The 22,057-nt window shown below is 43.2% G+C and overlaps 1 protein-coding gene across 2 annotated transcripts; it reads left to right on the forward strand.

Moving 5' to 3' along the window:
- Positions 1-84: 84 nt before the first annotated feature.
- Positions 85-19,697, forward strand: GVQW3 (GVQW motif containing 3). 2 transcript variants are annotated; one of them, XM_027083441.1, is made up of 2 exons: positions 85-1,053; positions 18,255-19,697. In XM_027083441.1, the coding sequence occupies exons 1-2, from the start codon at positions 589-591 to the stop codon at positions 18,537-18,539; spliced, it is 750 nt and encodes a 249-aa protein (XP_026939242.1). In that variant the 5' UTR covers positions 85-588; the 3' UTR covers positions 18,540-19,697. The 2 variants fall into 2 exon arrangements, with proteins under 2 accessions (XP_026939242.1, XP_026939240.1); XM_027083439.1 differs by lacking the exon at positions 18,255-19,697 and adding an exon at positions 3,282-6,977 and having other exon boundaries at positions 85-1,666.
- Positions 19,698-22,057: the final 2,360 nt, after the last annotated feature.

Consider the following 22,057-nt stretch of genomic DNA (forward strand, 5'->3'; position numbering starts at 1 on the left):
GAGGCGGAGGCGGAGGCGGAGGCGGGGCCTGGCCCAGTTTGCCGCAGTGCGCCTGCGCACGGCCTACCCCGAGAGTGGAGGGAATGGCGCGTGCGGGCGTGTCTCCCGGCCTCTAGAGCCTCGGATCCCCGGGCAGCTCCGGTAGGTTTCGCGTGCGCGGGTTTCTGCAGGTCTGGGGCGAGCTTGCACGTTACATCACCGGTGCATCGCTTCTTGCTTGCTTAAATTAACACCACATAGGCTTTTATTGCGGAAATCGCCATAGACTCTTAAGGGCCGCGGAACGGGACGGCCTCAGTAACTGGTTTTCACACCCCCAGCAGATCTTCGTGCCGCGGAGTTGGACGCAGACGTGGGTTCTAGGAGCTTTCATTTTCCCCAGCTTTGCAGCTACTCTTTGGCCCCGTTAGCTTCTAGATTGGAAGCCGAGGGTCTGAAACTCAGAAAAGCAATTACTCTTCCCTGATGAGTCTTCAGAGGAGCAAGAATAGCGACATGATTCCACCTGCAGCCCTATAGAGATTGGTCCCTCTGTCTTCCCCTCACACTCGTGGCATTTTAACGTTCCTGTGTTATTTGAGTGCCAAAATGAGTGACCGATATCTAGAACAAAGGATTAGTATCAAATTCTGCGTGAAATTGAACAAGTCTGCAAGTGAAACTCACCATCTTTTAAAAGAAGCTTATGGGGATGAAGTCATGTCAAGGGCCAGAGTTTTCGACTGGCATAAAAGGTTTAAAGAAGGGCGGGAAGACATTCGAGATGATGCCCGAAGTGGTCGTCCAGTCACCCACCGGACGGATGAAAATATCCAGAAGGTCAAGGACTTGGTTTGTTCGAATAGGCAGTTAACTGTGAGGATGATGGCTGAAGAGTTAAATTTAGATAAAGAAACCGTTAGGCTCATTCTGAAAGAAAACTTGAATATGAGGAAGGTATCTGCAAAAGTTATATCGGGTATTTTGAAGGATGAGCCTAAACCTCGAAAACTTGACTTTCGGTCTGATCATTCAAAGGAAACTAGGAAAAATAGCTCATGTGTGAGGGAAAAAGTAACAAATTCTGAACCATGGAGTCATCTCCAGTGCGAAGCTGGTGGGGAAATGCCTCTGCCTGTATCCCATCCCAAAATCCCTCCTGCCAGCCAGCTGCTGCAGACTTCATCTTCAACAAGCCTTCCCAGCAGGGCGGCTTAGGATTGGTTCACACCGTGGTGAAAGGAATCTGGGGTAGCTGAACCCAAACTAGAAAGCTGCCTCAAGGTTAGGCACCTTCATTTGCCGCTCATCTATTTTCAGCTTCTTTATGACTCCTCTCTACATGTCATGGCCCTGCAACTTACTCTTTGCTGGACTCTTGGGTCATCTTCCTTGCTGTTCTCCACAACTTTGAAGAACTTCTGGCTGTTGGCTTCTGGTACTTGCTTGTGCTTGACTTTTCTTTTTTTTTTCCTTACCAAGTTTTTTCTTCACTGTCCAGACCTTAGCTTGTTGTGACTGTCCTCTTCCTTTGTTCTCAGTATTCTGCCTCAGGGGATCATACGAATGAAAAGTGGGAGCAGGACCTCTTGGAGTCTCTCTCTCTGTGCCCAGGGAGGCATACTCTGCTGGGAGGACCCCAAAAGAAGGCCTACAGTTCCAGCCTGCTTCACAGTCAGGGCCTGAGGTATGGTACAGGAGGCAGTGGCATACTGACATAGTGAGCAATGCTAAGGGCCGATCCCTCCCAAATGACTCAGTGGGAGCCCCTCAGAACTCAGGGGTTGGCCACCCATCCTGACCTTCTCACAGACCTACCCCTCACAGAAGTGCTGGGTTTGTTTCATTCTAGTCTTGTGCTTTGGAACCCCGCCCCCCCCTCATTTGGGTGTATCCCCTCTGATGGAGGAGGAGGATCTGGTCCTGGAAAATAGAAACCAGGGCACTAAGGTCCAGGCTGTGATATGTGAGGAGGAAGACAAGGTGACACTCTAGACCTTGAATTAAGGGAGTCTGCTGCCTACGTGCTGATTCCCACACCGCAGCCTGTTTCTAGTAACTAATATCAACCTTGTTGGGTTTTTGTTTTTTTTTTTAAGCACCTTCAGTGTTTAGAACACTGCTGAGCATTGACAGTGTGATATTATGAAATAAGGTCACCAAGGGCTGGGTGGACTCCATGGATGAGGTAGTTCCTGGACTGGATCCGTAAGGAAGCATGGGACAAGGAGGCTAGGAAATGAGGGCATGCTTCCCAGGCGGGTAGAACAGCATGAGGCTCTGAACCTCCGTCAGTAGGACAATGAGGGCACTATTAGCTGAAATAGCAAAGTCCAAAGAGGAAGATAATGGTGTTATACAGAAGATAAATAATTTGGGATGACTTGCTTCCTCTCTCCGCCCCCAACTCTATGCTAGTAGTTTATAAATTGCTTCCCCTGAGTCTGTGGATAGGTTTATATAATAGCCTACTTATTTGATTGGGTTTTTTAAGTTTCTCATCAAACCTTCAAAAAAGCAGTCTTTCCTAGTTGAGACTCCTTTATCTCTTTCTGGCTCTCTGCCAGGATTTATGGACTGGAACGTTTCCCAATTGGGTTCCAAGTAATACCACATAGACTGGAAACATCTCAGAATGGCTGGTGGAGGAGTGTGTGTGTGTGTGTGTGTGTGTGTGTGTGTTGGGTGGGGGGAATGGTTAGTAACAGCATTTCACAGGATTGGCCAATGTCTATGTTTTAACCCAAGGATTCTTACATTCCTATTATTTAACTGGTAAGTTAGTAAACAGTATTGGTTGATAGTAGAGGCCCAACATTTATTCAACACAGCTGTTTTTAGTTCTTTTCACTATCACCTTCAAAAAATTACAAGTTTCCCACTAATACCTGTCAGCTTTGAGGCACTCTGAAACTTAGACCTTATCTCACAAATAAAAGATATTGTTCAGGAAAGCTCTCAAACCAGGCAACAGCTCACAGACGTCTGCATACTTAGCAATTTCTAGACATTCCATCTCAGGACCATTACATCTTCCTACATCGGATAAGGCCCTGGGCTCCCCATAAGGCCTTTGCGACAGGGACGCTGCACTTCTGGAAGAAAGCCGCCACAGCTGGCCACTTGGTGACTGAACCAATATTAATCCTTGCTCAGCCCAGGGGGTAATTGTTGCAGAATTGTATGCCCCTATGCCTAGGCCAGGTTCCCACAACCGTACCTACAGGCATTATTTCCAATCTGTGATAACACAGAGGTCCTGAGAGAACTTATTTCTGGATTTATCCCTGTCCTGTAAACAGGGCTGGAGTGACCCTGCCAAAGGTGCTGGACCAAGACCATGTTGGAGAGTAGAATACTGGAAGCCATGTTGTCCCAGACAGGGTTTGGACGCAAAGCAACCAGAAGCAGGTAATCAGGAGGGTGAATTCAAATTGTTACAAGTAGCTGTAATGAAAAGGACTTACCTTATTACCTTAGATCATGTCCTGGGCGGTAGTCAGGTTGAACTGCACTACCTGAACCCATTGCCCATTTGCACGGCTTCTCAGAAAATATTCAGTAAGATGATAATAAACCCTAGGAAGCCTCAAGTTTGGAGGGAAGTAAAAATATTCACGCAGAGCAAACCTTTCACACATGGCTGCTCAGTATCTCTACACACCAGTTTAGAGCATAATCTCAAAAGACTGTCCTCAGACAAGAGAGTTCTCATGTAACAGTACCCCTTATCTGTCCACCTGCCGAATCTGTTTTATTTCTGACATGAATTTTGCCCGGCCTGCACCTTGCTGCCTAGGCCTCTTGAGCTTTTTGATCCTATAATCTCAGGGTTCCACCCATCATGCCCTAGGCCCTTGTCCTTGACTTTTCTCAGATATCACTCAGTTTATTCTCCAGTTTGCTCTTGCTCTTCTGTTTCCCTGGGCTTTGTTTTCTGGTTCTGGACCGCACCCTCCAATAGCTGCTTTTGGCCACTTTGGTATGCTTGCCTTGAATTCCCCTTTTGGTCATAGTTTTCCACTCAACTGCAACTTTTCTCTCTTCTGATTTTTAGATCCCTCTTCCAGCTCTCCACTTCAGCCCTATAGTCTTTTGTTTTGTTTGTTTGTGGGGGGGTTTTTTGGCAGTGCCGCGCAGCTTGTGGGATCTTAGTTCCCCAACTAGGGACTGAACCCAGGCCTTCAGCAGTGAGAGCACAGAGCCCTAACCACTGGACCGCCAGGGAATTCCCAGCCCTATAGTCTTGAGTAAAGAAATTGCTCCATCCCTGGCCCCAGATTGCCTTCATATATAAGGGGCACACTGGGAAGGAACAAAAAAGCTCCCTCTCACCCTTAGCCACCAGGGGTTCCACTCCCCAGAGGCAACCAGTATTACCAGTTTCTTGAGGCAATTTGGTTACCTCTAGTACTCAGGAGTTATGAAAGTTTTTCAGAGATATAATATGCAAATCGCACTCTCCCAGCAACTGTATTTTCCCTGGCAGGAGAAGCTCCATCTAACCATAAGAGATGAAGCCTGGCTCTCTGTAGGTTGCCAGGAAGAGAGCTGGCCATCTGCAAACCTTGACCATAATTCTCAAGCTAAACACACAGTCAAGGAATCTCTCTGGGTTTCAGGCTGAACTTCCCCTTTCCCATTCTGGTTCAAAATCCACATGGAATGTTATACACTACAGCTGGAAGTCTGGGAGGAATAAACACTTTCCAGGGCAGATCATTTCATCATTGAGTTTATCCAGTCCGTTCTCCACCCATCATCCCACCTTCCACCTGTCCCACTGGTAATGATCAAAAACAGAAAGAATAAAGTATTCACCAATCTTTGATTTCGAAAAACATGGGTAGTTCTGCAGTCTTCTGAATTCTGCCCCTGGCTCTGAGTTCTCACTGAAATGTTATTGTTTGGGAAGAATGTGTACATGGGGCCTGCTTTCCAGAGCCTTCCTTTCAGATCCACTTCTTAGAGTTCAGACTTTGGAGGTGCCCGGATAAATCTGGATGCTAAATGACTTGAGGATATCTAGTACAGGAGTGGGGTACTATTGGGAACTGTCGCTGTATCACATCTGCTGATCAGCCAGCCTGCCGTTTACAGACCTCATTGCCAGCAAGTCTCAATAGGCTCCTTGGGATTGGTCACCAGGGTCCTATGTGGCTCAATAAGAGTCTTCTTTGCTGCTGGGATTGTATATGTAACCCTGTGTTCTCTAACTCCTTAGTTGGATCAGACCCCTCAGATTCTGCCAGGCTTCGACATCCTATTTGAGGCAACACTCATATTTATCTTCTCTAGTCTCTGTCTTATCAGATCCTTGCAAATACTGTCCCAGTTGCATCACCCTTCTCCCAGTATTAATATCCAGAAACAAAAAATCTGTAGTGGGAAACTTCAGTACTTCTTAGGTCCCACTTGCATTTAGTGAAGAGGTCAGCAAACTTCTTCTGTAAAGGAAATGTCTTAGGCTGTGTGGGCCATACAGTGGCTATTGTAATTTCTCAACATTTTAATGCAAAACCAGACATAGCCAACATGGAAACAGATGAGCATGGCTGTGTCCTAATGAGACTTCATTTATGGATACGGGGATTTAAATTTCATATAGTTTTCACATGTCACAAAATATTTTTTTCAAACCACTGAGAATATTAAAAAAATTCTTAGCTTGCAGTAAGTTCATAGAAAACCAGATGGTGGGCCAGATTTGGTCCATGGGCCATAGTTTGCTGACCCCTGGTCTGATGTATATAAAATGTGTATATAAAAATGACAGATGATTGATCCATCAGTAACATTGTTAATGCCAAACTGATCTGGCAATGTCTGACAATTTACTACTATAGAAATTGTGGAATATTGAAGGTAGTCTTTATGGTGCCAGGAGCGTGAACTAGAGCTGAATGATTGACTGTATTACCTTGACCATATTCTGATTCACAAAATAAGTTTTGTGCTGTTCTCGGCTAAAAATTATAGTACACAAACTACTACCTATATTTTGCCCTTGTAATATTTCCAAAAAAAATTGGCAATACTGAAAATGGTGCCAAGTTACAACCAGTGATAACAGAATGAACTGAAGGTAATTCCAAAATTGCCTTGACCATGAGCAGCATTTGAATAAGTTTGTTATCACCTATGAAAGGGACTACTATGGAGGTGACAAAACTCATTGAATTATATTTTTTTGCATGCTTGTAAAAAAATTATATATATATATATTGGCAACTGGTACCAAGCTATGTTCTTTTAGATATGTTTACTTGTTTTTCTCCTAAAGAGTGCCATATTGTATCACCTTCACTTAAACTGATTTTCCAAAGTTGAAATAGAATCTCAGGATTGAACAGACCTTTGCAAGGATGTTTAATCCAGCCAGTCATGTTTCCTTTGAATCCAGGAGTGGCTAAATCCTACAGCTGCTGAAAAACTGCATCTGAAAGGAGATTCTGTGTTAATTCAGCAAATTTTTATCGAGTGGCTCTATGTGCCAGGCACTGTCCTATGTGCTAGGGTACAGCAACAGACAAAGCAGACACAAGCCTTAGATTTGAGTCTGAAATCTAATTATATTGCTGTTCACTCTTGCAAAACTTCTGTTCCATGTGCTCACACTAACTCATTGTTAATTGCATACCTGGAAAAAGGTATGACGTTTGCCACAGGCCTCTCTGCTGTGGTCATGATGCCTCTCCAGCTGCATTAATAATTTAAGGACTATATGTTCCACTTAAATTTTATTATTCTTTAGACCAATCTGTATTGGTAGAAAAACACGCTGGCAATGTTGGAAGTGTAAATTGGCAACAGCTTTCTGAAAAGCAATTTGGCAGTATCTATCAGGAGCTTTAAAAATGTTTATAACTTCTGATCCTCTAATTTTACTTCTGGGAATCTGTCCTAAAGAAATAGTCTGGGGCTTCCCTGGTGGCGCAGTGGTTGAGAGTCCGCCTGCCGATGCAGGGGACACGGGTTTGTGCCCCAGTCCGGGAAGATCCCACATGCCGCGGAGCGGCTGGGCCCGTGAGCCGTGGCCGCTGAGCCTGCGCGTCCGGAGTCTGTGCTCTGCAAAGGGAGAGGCCACAACAGTGAGAGGCCCGCGTACCGCAAAAAAAAAAAAAAGAAAAAGAAATAGTCTGAAATGTGGGCAGAGTTTATGCTTTAACAATCCAGAAGTCCAACAGTAGAAAATTGGTTAAGTAAATTACACTATGATGATATAGTAGACTATTATGCAGTCATTATAATTAATGTTTGTGAAGTGTTAAAACAGCATGGCAAAATACTTATAAGTGAAAAGAGTGACATACAAAATTATATACATAAATCCAAAAATATTTTTCTAAAATATTAATACTTTTATTATCAGAATAAAACAATAGCACCAAAAGTTGGCAATGGAGAGAATGGGGCCAAACCATTAGTTTGGTCCAGGAACAATTAACTGGCTGGGTCCACATGGAGACTGTATGATACTATTGTATTGGTAGCAGGAGTGGGACAGAAGGGAAAGGGGCCTTCCCCGAAGGAGAAGGGGACCAGAATCCCTACAAAAATCCCAAGTGATATGAGAAGACACCACAAACGGCATGTTCCTGTTATGTGGTCCTAGGGAGGTAAAGGAGCACATATGGATCAAATATATTCTGACAAATGGAAAGGATTTGAAGTATTCTCCTGGGTAAAATTAACCTCATTCTTCCATTCTCTCATACAAAATGAATATTCTTGAGATGGATTTTATTACAACTGATTCTCTGAAGAATTCTTGAGCTTCCCATATAATTTCTTTAGGATAGGAATGGCTTTTGATGTGCCGAGTCTACCTCTTCCCATGCTGGGACACTCAACACGGATGTACATGGGAGTATTTGATATTCCACACTGAGAATACCACATGAATATCAATAGTCATCTTAATGATGTAACTTAGGAAACTCGAAGGTTTGCAAATGTTTTTGTTGGTGTCCAGAATTACTGTGCTTTTATTTATATCTGAAGAGTAATTATTCACAGGATTTTCAGGTATGAAATGATGTAGATAATTCCTGTCTATCCATAGATGAAATTGTTCTGTTGGGAAAATGTGTCTTTCATTGTTATTTTAGCAAAATGTTTACCATTAAAATGCCAAATATATCTCCTCGGTGAAATTTCAGATTTTCAAATGAGTACCCAAAGTAAATACATGTTTTATAGGCATCTAGGCTACAGATTTGTCAAGCTGGAAAAGTTTTTCAAGGTCTAAGTCTCTTGGTCTATAGAAAGAACAAAGGAGTGAGACTGGGGTTTGGCCTGCTCCTTAACAAGCCATGGGACTTTGGGCAGTTCATTTGCACCACTGGAGCACTTCAGGTTACTCATCCATAAAAGGAGAATAATAAAACCTGTCTCATGGAGATGTTCACTTTGTTCATTCAACAAATATTTATTGATTGTTTATATGTATCTGACCCTGTTGTAGACACTGAGGATACAGCAGTGAACAAGACAAAAAAAAGGTTTCTTCTTATGAGCTTACATTTAAGTGGGGGAGACAGACAAGAAATAAGATAAATGAGTGAAAATATAGTATGTTAGATAGTTATTGTTAGATGTGAGGCTTACATTAAAATAATGTATATGGGGTGCCCAGCACAATATCTGGCATGTAGTAAGTACTCAACAGAGAGTAATTTCCTTTGCTTCTTCAGTCTTCCAAACAGTTCCTGAATTAGTCTACAGCATGGTAGTAATCAGCGGAAGGCCTGACCCATTGCCTTCTACCTCTTTCAAGTTAATACGGCCTAAACCTATTTTGCTTAAGAAGACAAAAGAATGCTTACAGATGTGCTTTGTACTTCCTGTATGGCAGATTAATCAAGGTGGTGCCTAAACACTGTTGATAAACGGCCTTTTCTGAAGCCAGTTGGCAGGGGTCCTTGCTTGGAGCTAGACGGCATTTGTCCACAAAGACAAATGCATTGTTTCTTTGCTGTTTAAGCAAAACGAACTAGGAAACTGTACTAGCTGTTTCTCTTAAAAGATGTGTGACCTTTGTTCTGTTCCAAACATCGGAGAACTGGACAAAATTTACATTATTTATGGGAAACCAGGGCATTGACTAAAAGCCTGGAAAAAGAGGGTTTAATACTTGTGGTTTCTATATATTTTTGCCCATTGTAGAAAATTTGGGAAGTTCAGAAATGTTTAAAGAAGCAGCCAAAAGTTCACCCCTAGGATTCAGTTATTTCACCAGACCCATCTCTCTGCCGCAGCTTGCTCCTTCAAAAACATCCAGTGAATAGTCATTTACTGAATTCCTTCTTTAGGCCTGGACCTGTACTAGGCACAGAGGGTATAGCCCTTGCCCTTAGGCAGTACCGGCCTTGTGGGGGTAGGGAAAGGGCCAGAGGTGGAGAGACTACTGGGAATGGGCTCCTACCTTAGACTGTCAGTCTCTCCCAGAGCACAGCTCTAAGGAACAAGCTTTTGTAAAGAATTTGGAACAAAATTTGTTATCATCACAGTTAGGGTGATTGTGGGAATGAGAAAGTGGAGTATAAAGAGGCAAAACACACAAAGCATTGGTAAACCATTGGTAACTGGCCTGCTGGCCTTGCCATCCCCGGCTCCTCTTATGTAAAAGGGCCCTCAGTTCTGTCCTGCAGTATCACCTTTCAGAAGAAACTAGACATTAGGCTGTGAGCCAGTACCCCTGTATCTTGCTTTAAGAATCTAATAAGTGAAAATTCAGAGTTACAACCCAGATTAGATGAGGAAATTGGCCCAGGGAGATGGAGTGAATTTTCTCTAATCACACATCTAGTTGGTGGCAGAGCCAGGATAATAATGAAGGACCTTGAATTTCTCTCGGTCCAGTGAGGTTTTTTTCCATTACTCCATTGGTAATAATATCCTTTACTAAAGTGTACTTTCTTAAGATAACTTTAAAATAATGGTCACCCTTGCATTTGATAAATATGATTTACCAACAACTGATTTACATGCAGTTTGTGGGGAACATATTTATGACAGAGAAGATGGTGCAGAGGTTTTTCCAAGTTTTCCTGGGGTGTCCAGGCCCCCTGGTCCTTCTCCCAGACTGTGTATTCACAAGTAAATGTTGGCATTCTGTCATTCATTTTTTCCTAATGTTCTTCCCAAGTAGTGTGTTATGTTTTGTGTTTTTAATATTTCTCATATACATTTTTAAAACTCTGGGCACATTTAAATCCTAATAAAGTTCTCAACTATCTCTTCTATGCTGTCTCAAATTTCCGGGTGTGTTTATATTTATGACACAGTGTCTGAAGGCATGAACGCTATCACATCGTTAGGGCTTATATTCCTAAACCCTAGACTTGCGTTTCTAGATGTTCTGAAAATCCTTTACACTTCACTTGTAAATGCCACTATACTATGCCATGACATTTCCAGAGTAACATATATTTCAAACAGGAAAACAGAGGAAGCCCAAAGAAAAGGGAAGTAGGTTTCAAATATAAATACAAAAAGAAAAAAAATCATTAAAAAATAGTAGAATACATAAGATGGGGGGGAGTGTAAATTCTAGTTTCACGTCCCCTGAGGACAGAATGTCCTGCAGACCCACTTTAGGGACTGGCAGTTTCCACTACCAACAAAGTAGCCCAATCTTGGCATCATACTTCCTTTGACTCTCACATGCAGTCAAGTCCAGGTCATTCCCCTAACATGTCTTAGCGTCACCTACTGCAACCGGACAGGGTGGTCACCCACCTCTCACATCACTGTCCTGAAGTCCATCCTCTGCACTGCTGCACACGTGCTATTTAGTTTGGAGTTTGCTGAAAACCGGAGGCTTTTTGATGCCAGCGTTTTGAGCCTGCTCAGGTCACACCCGCTGTCTCAAATCCATCCTTGCTGCCATCCACCTAGAAAACTCCTACTCGGCACTCAAGCTTCAGCCTTACCGTTGCTATTCTCTACCCCTCACTTCTTGGCAAAGCAGTGCCCACAGTGTACAATGCCCATTCTTAAGTGAAGGAAACCCTAACACTTAATTGCACTTAATTGTCTGCAGAATGTTTTTCCTCCCCTACCAACCCATGAACTTGAAAGCCAAGACCACATCTGATTTCTCTGTATTGCCTGCATCCGGAATAAAGCTTCCCTGGAGCTGTTCAATAAATGTCTGATAGATGAATGAAAGAATAGACTTATGGAAATTGCTTCTTTAAATTTCTGATTAAACTCACCATTTTAGCCATTTTAAAGTGTACATTTCAGTGGCATTTAGCACATTCACAGTGTTGTGCAATCATCACCCGCTATCTAGTTCCAGAACACTCCAAAAGGAAACGTTGTATCCATTGAACAGTCACTCCCCATTCACCCCCTTTCCCCTAGCCCCTGGCAACCACTAATCAACTTCCTGTCTCTGTGGATTGGCCTGTTCTGGACATTTCAAATAAATGGAATCATGCAATATGTGACCACTGTGTCTGGCTTTTTTCACTTAGCATAATGTTTTCAAGATTCATCCATGTTGTAGCATGCATCAGAACTTCATTACATTTTAGGGCTGAGTAACAGGCTGTTGTATTGATATACCACTTCTTGTTTATCTGTTGATGTTTAAATGTCTGATGGATATTTAGGTTGTTTCCACCTTTTGACTCTTATAAATGGTGCTACTATGAACATGTGTGTACAAGTTTTTGTTTAAACACCTGTTTTTCTGTTTTTTTCCTAATAAATTTATTTATTTATTTTTAACTGCCTTGGGTCTTCGTTGCTACATGCGGGCTTTCTCTAGTTGCAACAAGTGGGGGCTACTGTTTTTTTTGTTTGTTTTTTTGTTTTGTTTTTTGCGTACGCGGGCCTCTCACTGCTGTGGCCTCTCCCGCTGCGGAGCACAGGCTCCGGACGCGCAGGCTCAGCGGCCACGGCTCACGGGCCCAGCCGCTCCGCGGCATGTGGGATCCTCCCGGACCGGGGCACGAACCCGTGTTCCCTGCATCGGCAGGCGGACTCTCAACCACTGCGCCACCAGGGAAGCCCGAATGCATTCTTGTAACCAACATACAGCTGGATTTTTAAAAATCCAATCTGAGAATCTTCGTCTTTTCTTAAGCGTGTTTACATTTCTTCTACTTATGACCTATTGTGGATATTTTCCCCCTTTGTTTTGTCCTTTGCCATGTGTTTTATTTGCTTTATTCTCTTACCCTGCCCCCTTTACTTTGGTTGTTTTCTTTACTCCCTTTTTTGCCTCACTAGTGGTTTGGAAGTTATACATTCTAATTATATTGCTTCAGTGGGTGTTCTTATGTTATCAATGTGCATATACTCAACCTAACATTGTTAAGTTAATCACTATCTTTAGCAAGCTGTGAAAATTTCAGGAACTTTAGAGTTCTTTAATTCTGTTCTCCACCCCCTCTATCTTCCACTTAATTTGGTTTTTAGTATTTTAGTTCCAACTGACTTTTAACCACTCACCCCCCCTCCATTAGATGTTTTAACAACCAGAATTTATTTATATTTACAAACATGCATACCAATTTCTCTGCCTACCTTTCTTTAGTCCTTTCTTTTTATTGAAATATAGTTTGTGTACAATAAAATTCATCATTTTAAAGATACAATTCAATAGTTTTTAGCATAGTCACAAAATTGTGCAACCATCACCACGATCTAATTTTAGAACATTTTCTTATCCCCAGAAGAAATCTCCCCATTCCTCCTATCCCTAACCCCTGGCAACCATTAATCTACTTTCTGTCTCCATGGATTTACCTATTCTGGGTGTTTCATATAAATGGAATCATGTAATATATGGCTTTTTGTGTCTGGCTTCTTTCACTTAGCACAATGTTTTCAATGTTCATCCATGTTGGAACATGTATCAGTCCTTCATTCCTTCTTATGCCTGAATAATATTCCCTTTTATGGATAAACCATATTTTATTTATCTATTCATTAGTTGGTGGACTTTTGAGTTAGCTCCACTTTTTGGTATTATACGTAAGGCTGCTACGTACATTTGTGTACAAGTATTTTTGTGGACATATGTTTTCAGTTCTCTTGGATATATACCTAGCAGTGTAAACCATTATTTCTTATATTCAGTGGTGTTTAGATGTTTAACAACCAGGTCTCATGTAGTAGGCGTAAGGGAGCCCTGACTTGTAGCATTTGTTGAGCTCTGAGGTGCAAATACTCAAGTTACCAATGTGACATCACTGAAATATAGAGAAGGAAAAAGATGCACAGCAGCACACCATTCTATAGTATTTCTACCATATAGATGTGGGAGATAATAACCTCAAGTGCATAGATAATAGAAAAATTGTAGTAAAGTAATTAAGAAGTTATGCACTGTGAGGATTTTTTACTTTTATTTTGAAAGTAATTTGTTTAATTGCAAGTTTGTATAATTTAATTTTTAGCAATGACTGTGTTTTACAACCAGTTCTCAAAATTCCTTAAAATTTAACAGTCCCTCTTTGGGCTGATAAGAGCTGACTCTAGCACCTCACTTGCATCCCCCTCCTTACATCTAACTTATTTTTCTAGATTGAATTTTCTTCTTCCTTTTTAAAAAATAATTAATTAAAGAAACAATTTTTGGCTGAGTTGGGTCTTCATTGCTGTGCACGGACTTTCTCTCATTGCGGTGAGCAGGGGCTACTCTTCGTTGCGGTGTGATTGTGGTGGCTTCCCTTGTTGCGGAGCACAGCCTCTAGGCGCGTGGGCTTCAGTAGTTGTGGCACACAGTAGTTATGGCTCGCGGGCTCCAGAGCACAGGCTCAGTAGTTGTGGCACACGGGCTTAGTTGCTCCGTGGCATGTGGGATCTTCCTGGACCAGGGCTCGAACCCGTGTGCCCTGCATTGGCAGGTGGATTCTTAACCACTGCACCACCAGGGAAGTCCCCACAGTCTTTATTTATTTATTTATTTATTTATTTATTTATAGTTGAATAGAAAAGAGGTTTAATTTTTTTATATCTTTATTGGAGTATAATTGCTTTATGATGTTGTGTTAGTTTCTGCTGTATAACAAAGTGAATCAGCTATATGTATACATATATCCACATATTCCCTCCCTCTTGACACTCCCTCCCACCCACAGTCTCTTTTAAATGGTTCTATTTTAACCCTTCTTCTCTCTAGTTTGTTGTGTTGGTTGACTCTCCATTTTGCTCATTGCTTTCCTCATGTGGTTTGATACTTTTCAGGAGCAGCTTCATCAGGGATTGTTTTTTCTAGTGGATTCTGCAAGCCCTGGATTGGTAAACATCCCTGCAGAGCTATTTTGAATTCACTTCAGCCTAAACCTAAGAATTTTAATAGGTCTTACTTCAGCCCTAACCTAAGAATTTTAAGGTCTGGACCAATTTTTCTGTTAATTAATCTCACTAGCTGTCTGCACATACAGGTAGAGTAAATTTAAACCTCCATATGCATTTGGCACTGATTGGGATTTCTGTTTCTCTTGAGTGCCATTTCTTCCCTTCCCAAGGCCTCTTCAGACATCAAGGTTCCTTGAACTTCTCTAACCTTGGGGTAGAGTTTTTCCAGTCTCCTTTTCATGGAAGGGGACAAAGCTTCCAATGTCAGAGCTGTATGCAAGGGGCTCAGTTCCAGCTTTCTCACCTGCCCAGGACTGGAGCCCCATCTCCTACTCCTTAGTGTTCGGTGGAACCCTGGCCTGCAGATCTCAGGAACTATAGCTAAGTGTGAAATCCTTGTGGCAGCTAAGGCACGTCACCTATGACCTGTTCTGGCTTTGAGCTTTTCATTTCTTTTTCATTTTTGATATCTGGGGATTTCTCTTTATTTTTTTCAAATTTGGCAATAAAAATATAACGTCTGTTATAGTTCATCCAGCATCTCTACGTGTCTGTAGCAGGGGGTGGGATGGGAAACCCATCTATATTAGGATAGTTGATCATGTTTCTGGAAGTTCCCAGATCAGAAGGAATCATTCTGTGAGAAAGACATTTATTGTCTTCATTTTTTAGATAAGAAAATGGAAACTCAGAATGGTTGTCCAAATTGCCAAAGCCATAAAACTTTAAATGGGGAAATGGGTTTGTGTCCAGTCTGTTTGCAAAATCCCATGCAAGATATCTAGGCATCTTAAAGTTGACTTGGTACCTCTGGCTTCTCTCCATTATTAGCCTTTATGGATAATTCACCCCTGGCATTTTGCTGACTTAGACATTCCATTTCTAGGAATCTTTCTTAGGGAAATAGTCAAAGATGCAGACAAAGATTTATGTATACAGTTATTGATTTTATTTGTAAGACAGTAAAAAGAAGTAACTGGTCCAAATGTCCCACAATGAGGAAATTGTCAGGTAAACTGTGGTATACTCATTAAATGAAAATAATGCAGCCATTTAAAATGATGTTTTTGAAGAACTGTCAATGACGTGTTTATGTTCACAATGGAATAGATGCTAAAGCCAGACTATAAAACCAGATGCATTACATAGTCCATTTTTACTTTCTATATGCTAAAAAAAGACTCAAGATATACTCAAAATGGTGCCAGTGGTTTTATCTGGGTGATGAAATTATAAGTGATTTAAAATTTTCTTCATTATACTTTTATATATACAATTTTTATCATTATATCTATAAATATTACTTTCATAATTAGAAAAATATGTATGATGAAAATTACTTTTTAAGAAAAAAATGTGTTTTACTAGAGAGAAGAGATCTGTCCCCAAGGTGCTGATGGTTTGATGAAGGAAATGAGACACATACGCAAATAAATTCATTACAAGGTAATAAGGGCTATAATGGAGAGAAGCATTAGCTCTACCTGGAGTTGAAGTTGGGTGAAAAGAGGTAACATTCGTGCAGGGTCTTGAAGGATGAACAGGAGTTCTCTAGGGCTTTGTAAATTGTTAAGCACTATATAAGTGTAAGTTAGTTTTTGGCCTTTATTATGACTGTCAAAGCTTACCTCATATAAAGCTCTCTTTCTTGTCTCTTTCTCATGCTCCCTGAGGCCCAGGATCCCTGGGACAGGAAGCAGCGGCAGTTAAACAGTCACACATCAGTGCTCCAGCAAGTGAACTGAGGTGCATCCAACTAAGGAGCAGATCCAGGACCAGAGGACATAAAATTACCTGGGAGCAGGGCCAGGAAGGTGCTGGTGGGTAAACAAGTTCCCCCTTATTTGCCATCCTGTGGAAAGGCTGCCTTTGCTTGGGGCCTCCATCCTGAGTTATAGGGCCATCTCCACCTGGGGAATGGTAAAAACTGAGAACAAGCATCCCATATCAGTCTGTGATTTACACTGGCAGGAAATGGTGTGTCAGATGTCCTTACAGCCTCCAGACAGAGTGGAGTAGAAAGGAGGAGTGTGAGTGAGGAGACCCGGAAGGTTGGCAAGAGCTGATTTGTTTGGGAGAAAGTCTTAGAAGCTCAAGGTTGGAAGAGATTGAAAAGTTATCTTACTTAGTCCTCCTGATCCCCTCCCAACATCCCCATCACATTGTTATCCTTCTTGGCCTTCAGGGAGCAGCTCAGAGGCCACCTCTTCTGTTATCTCCCACCTCAATTCCTCCAGCCTATGCCTTAGGTATTCCTTGTTGTTCAATTTTATGAGAAAAAAATTCAATGCCCGCTGTGCACCAGGCTGTGTGCTTATGGTTCTTTGATTGCAGTAGGCCCTCCTGTGCCTCCTGTTGTTTATTTATTTATTCAGGCAACAAACATGTATTGAACACCTACACTATGCTAGGCAGTGTTCTAGACATTGTGGTAGAGTGGAGAGAAAGACAGCCAAGATCTTGTGTTCTCTTGGACCTGTCATTCTAGTCAGGGAGACATAAAATAAACAAAGGAATGAATAAGAAAATACCAGGTTGGGCTTCCCTAGTGGCGCAGTGGTTGAGAGTCCGCCTGCCGATGCGGGGGACACGGGTTTGTGCCCCAGTCCAGGAAGATCCCACATGCCGCGGAGCGGCTAGGCCCGTGAAGCCATGGCCGCTAAGCCTGCACGTCCGGAGCCTGTGCGCTGCAACGGGAGAGGCCACAACAGTGAGAGGCCCGTGTACCACGCAAAAAAAAAAAAAAAAAAAAAAAATACCAGGTTATAAATGTCAAGAAGTCCCCTTTGGGGAAATTTAGGGGAAGAACTTTCCATACAAAGAAAGCAGCTAACTCCAAAATCTCAGGGGATAACCGCTGCTTGTTCTAGAAACAAAAAGAACACTGTGGTATTGCGCATGGAATACCCTTTTGTGCTTTATCTACAAACAAAAATCTTCTCATTTTTTAGGACTTAGCTCAAGCATCGCCTCTTCAGGCAAATCTATCCTATTTATTTTCCCTGGGTAAAAGTGACCACTGTCTCCTTTCCTCCCCACTGGCTCAGAGCAGACTTCTGTCAGCACACATGTAACGACTTGCCATTCTTACCATACTATAGCATTGCTACTCCCTAGTGGATCTCAGGCTTGTCAATGGCAGAACTTCCTGTCTAAATCCCTAATGCCCATCACAGAGCCTGGCACAGAGTCTGTAATTGGTAAACATTGGTTCCTTGAATACATGAACTGTCACATAGCACTTTCTCAGAACCTCCCTGGTACCGCTTATTCAGAATTAGCAACCGTTTACTGGTCAGTGTTCTTTCAACTCTGCTACCTCTTATAAGCCTCATGGCAGCCAGGTGCAGTGTTATTATCCTATCCTGTAGTTAAAACTCAGAGGATCGGAGTGACTTCCATGGTGACTCAGAAATAAGAATCAGGGCTGAGATTTGAACCCAAGTCCTCTTGATGGCAAATCTCAATGCTTCATTTTCTGTGATACACCCATCATGCATCAGTTCATTTGTGTACCCATCCTCTCCTTTCTCCTAGATAACCTTTTCCATTAGGGAAGGATCTGTACTTGACACCATTCCATTCTGTATTCTCCATGACACCAGAACAGTGCTATGTATTTAGGACACACTCAACACAAATCTCTAAGGATGGAAAAGAAAGAATGAATGTGTAGATGAATACTTCACCCAAAACGGATCAACGACTGATATCAGTTCATAGGACGGTGATGCGCTGGAGGAAGAGATGTTTCTGAGGGGAGGGACCTTCCCAGATACCTCTGCGCCCATCTGGGAAAGCTGAGGGTACCATCTCCATGCTACAGCACTCATTCCTTAGAAATCACACCTTTCACTCAGTTGTACATCTCAGCAGGAAGCCAGGGGCACAAAAGGGAACATGCATGGCTTCCAATGAGTTGGGAAAATGAGGTTAGGTTTCGATTCAGATAGTTAATTTTTGTTTTCTGGGTCTGCACGGTCAATAAATTTTCAACGAGCAGTGATTCTGTTCCTCATCTTTCATTGCTTTATGGGACTTCAGGGAATGAAAGCATAACATCCTGCTTTCCCATAAGTTCTCTGGCCGCTAGCCTGGCACCAATTAAAGACATGTCCATGCAATTAATCAAAACCAATTTGGAAGCTCTCTGGCACTGCTCCTCTGACGTGCTGCCTGCTCCACATACAGTAGTTCCTCAGCTGCAGCGATGGAGCCAGGCATATAGGAGCTTTTGATGAACTGGTCGTGCCAGCCCCAAGTGTTAACTGTGTCATCTGACATGACTAATGAGGCTCCCAACTTGATCTGTGTGAGCGGAGCAGTCCTGCTGTCTGGAGGAAGCTCGGTTTCCAAAGCCAGCCTGGGAAGAGGCTGCAACGTGCAGGGTACACACTCCATCATGTCAGCTAGAGTCCTGGAGGCCTCTAGTGTTGGAGCTGAGAGTCGTCCATGGGGAGGGTGATGGAAACTGTGGGCCAGGCTCTGTGCTGGGCGCTGGTGGGAATGTGACCCGACTTAAACTTCTAGCTCAGCCTCCTCATTTTATAGACATGGAAGCCAAGAGCCAGCAAAAGTGAGGCGCCTGCCAAAGGCCTGAGCTGTGGGGAGAGAAATAAAGGAGAAGGCATGGATCCTACCTTTGAGGAGCTAAACCCCTAGATGAGCAAACAAACATGTGTGAGGATAACAAGTGGAGTCTGATGCAGGTACACCTCCTCAAGGGTTAAACTGTTGGTTTCCTTCCTTCATTCTGCAAACATTTATCAAGAGGAAGAGAGTCTGTGTTTTTGTCGCCTCTGCAATCCCAAGAGCGTGTGATTTGAAGTCAACAGGTCTGGGTCTGAGTCCCAGCTCTCCTTTGAGTTGATGTAATCTTGAGCAAATCACTTCATTTTTCTGAGCCTTGGGTTCCTCAGCTATAACACTGGGACAAGCCAAATATTGCCTACCCAGCCTACATCCTACAGTCCTTGTGAGACCCAGCAGAGTTAATGGGTGTAAAAGTATAAGAGTCCCTGCACACGTTAGTTATTATTCATATTACTACCCTCTCCAAGGACCCCTGGCTGAAATCTCTGCAATATGGATCCGCAGATAGCTTTAACTCTCTTCCTCTTCCAGCCCCTTTCAAAATGCACAGGAAAGAAAGGGATATAAAACCAATTGATCATCTGCCCAAAATCTCAACAGCTTTCCCAGAGAATCCATGACACAGGAAGACAAAGAACTCAGCCCTTGTAATTTAATGTCATTCTACACTTTGATTGAGCACCTACCATATAGCAGGCGTTGGCCACGCTGTGTGGGGAATCAGAGTTGGATAAGACATGCTCCTTGGCCACATTGAGAAGCTCGCCATTCAGTGGGAGAAACAGACATGGACACAAATAACTATAACATACTGCAGAAAAATACAATTGCCATAGGAAAGATACAAATCAAGTTCTGTGTGAGTCAGAGGAGGGAATGATTCATTCCCCAAAAGGAGATCGGGAAAAGTTTCATCAAGGATGTGGTATTAAAGGATAAGCAGGGTTTAGCTCTGTCAGGAAGCACCAGAAAGGGTGCTCTAGACTGAAGGAACAGCGTGGGCAAGTGCATGGGATCATGATAGGAATGGTGATCTGGAGGACAGAGTAAAACTGAGTGAGATAGGGAGTGTGAGCATGAACAAAAGAAGACTTGCTGGGCCCCAGCTCTGAAACCCAAGCATGGATGTTGCTATTTCACTGTTCTCTTTGCTGGCTGAAGTTACCTTGGCCTCTGTCCCTCAATCAGAGAGAATCCTATACTGGCTCTTCCTCCAGCAAGGCCAAACTCAAGCCCCAGGTGGGAGAGCCAACAACAAAAATGAATGGGGAACAGCAACAACCATCAGATACAAAGTGGCCTGGACTGGGAAGCTCTGGTCACAACCATACATCCCTGGCCCAGGTGAGAAGGTCACATAGATGCAGCCATGACACCAACATCTGAAGCATGATGGCAAGGACCTGAGGCCTCTTGGCATGGGTCACACACTACATTTCTCTCCTTTCCTCCTTTGTTCAGAAGAAGCCAACTTCTTCTTTATGTGTGTTGCTGTCAGAATGGTTTTGGAAGGCCAGGAGCTGCAGCTGGGGTCCAGGCATGGCCATGGGCCACCCCAGCAACTCATATTTTCTCCATGTTTCCATTTTTCATTGTAAATTGGTGTTTTTTGTTTTTTAATATTTATTTATTTATTTATTTCTGGCTGCATTGGGTCCCCGTCGCTGCACACAGGCTTTCTCTAGTTGTAGTGAGCGGGGGCTACTCTTCATTGCAGTGCACGGGCTTCTCATTGCGGTGGCTTCTCTTCTTGTGGAGCATGGGTTCTAGGCACATGGGCTTCAGCAGTCGTGGCTCTCAGGCTCTAGAGCACAGGCTCAGTAGCCGTGGTGCACGGGCCCAGCCGCTCCGCAGCATGTGGGACCCTCCCGGACCAGGGCTCGAACCCGCGTCCCCCGCATTAGCAGTCAAACTCCTAACCACTGCTCCACCAGGGAAGCCCCGTAAATTGTTTTTTTATTGTGCACATAATACAGTGATAAGAACAGAAACCTCAAAACTAGGAGAAAGAGAAAACCCATTCACACATTATCTGTTTCCATTTCTTTTTGCCCCTTCCTGCTGTTGACTGTGAGCACAATTTTGGGGGGCAGCTTTGATCACTGATACAATTACATATTCTTATTGCTCAGCTTTGTAAGCAATAAGAATATGTCATCATACAGCTTTTTCCATTTTGCTACTTACCGCCAATCTCTGGTGTCCACACAGTCTTGGCCCTGTTACCCCAAGACTGAAGAAAGATGCCAGGGCCATGTAAAAAGGGATGCCCCATAGATAACGTGGTGGTTGTTGACACTTGCCGTCATGGTGCAGAGGAAAGCACTGACTGCTCTGCCATCACATAGACTTGGGGTGGAATCTACGTCGAAGCTAGATAGCCCTGGGCAGATCGCTCCATTCCTTTGAGCCTCAGGTCCTTGTCTGTAAAATCGGGTTGGTATTAGTACCACCCTCATAAGATTGCTATTGCTGTGAGGATTAAAAGAGATACCAAAAGGCAAATGCCCCATAATGGTGGCTGCCTTGCCTGTGCCCTTGCTGGGACTGGCCTTGGGTCCACTCTGCTTCCACCCTTCTTCTCCTGCCCACATTGGACCTTCTCCTCTCCCCTGAGCCCAGCAGGCCTCCTGGGTGAGTTCACCTAAATTCTGACAAGCACTCCAGTCTGTGTATTTATTATTATTATTATTATTATTATTATTATTATTTTGGCTGTGTTGGGTCTTCGTTGCTGTGCGCGGGCTTTCTCTAGTTGCGGTGAGTGGGGGCTACTCTTCGTTGCGGTGTGCGGGCTTCTCACTGCGGTGGCTTCTCTTGTTGCGGAGCACAGGCTCTAGACGTGTGGGCTCAGTAGTTGTGGCTCACAGGCTCTAGAGCACAGGCTCAATAGTTGTAGTGCACGGGCTTAGTTGCTCCGCGGCATGTGGGATCTTCCCGGACCAGGGCTCGAACCCGTATCCGTTGCATTGGCAGGCGGATTCTTAACCACTGTGCCACCAGGGAAGCCCTGTATTTATTATTCATTGGATGAATGTGCCATCTTTTACTTAGGTAGTCTCCTCTGATGGAAATGTTGGTTGTTTTCCAATTTTTTATTGTTTCCAATATTGATGTAATAAGTATCTTAATGTATATTGCTTACTCCATCCTTTAAAAAAAG

This window comes from Aethalodelphis obliquidens, unplaced genomic scaffold (genome assembly GCF_003676395.1).
Source record: "Aethalodelphis obliquidens isolate GAN/ISIS:26980383/991018 unplaced genomic scaffold, ASM367639v1 scaffold50, whole genome shotgun sequence".
Taxonomy (NCBI): Eukaryota; Metazoa; Chordata; class Mammalia; order Artiodactyla; family Delphinidae; genus Aethalodelphis; species Aethalodelphis obliquidens.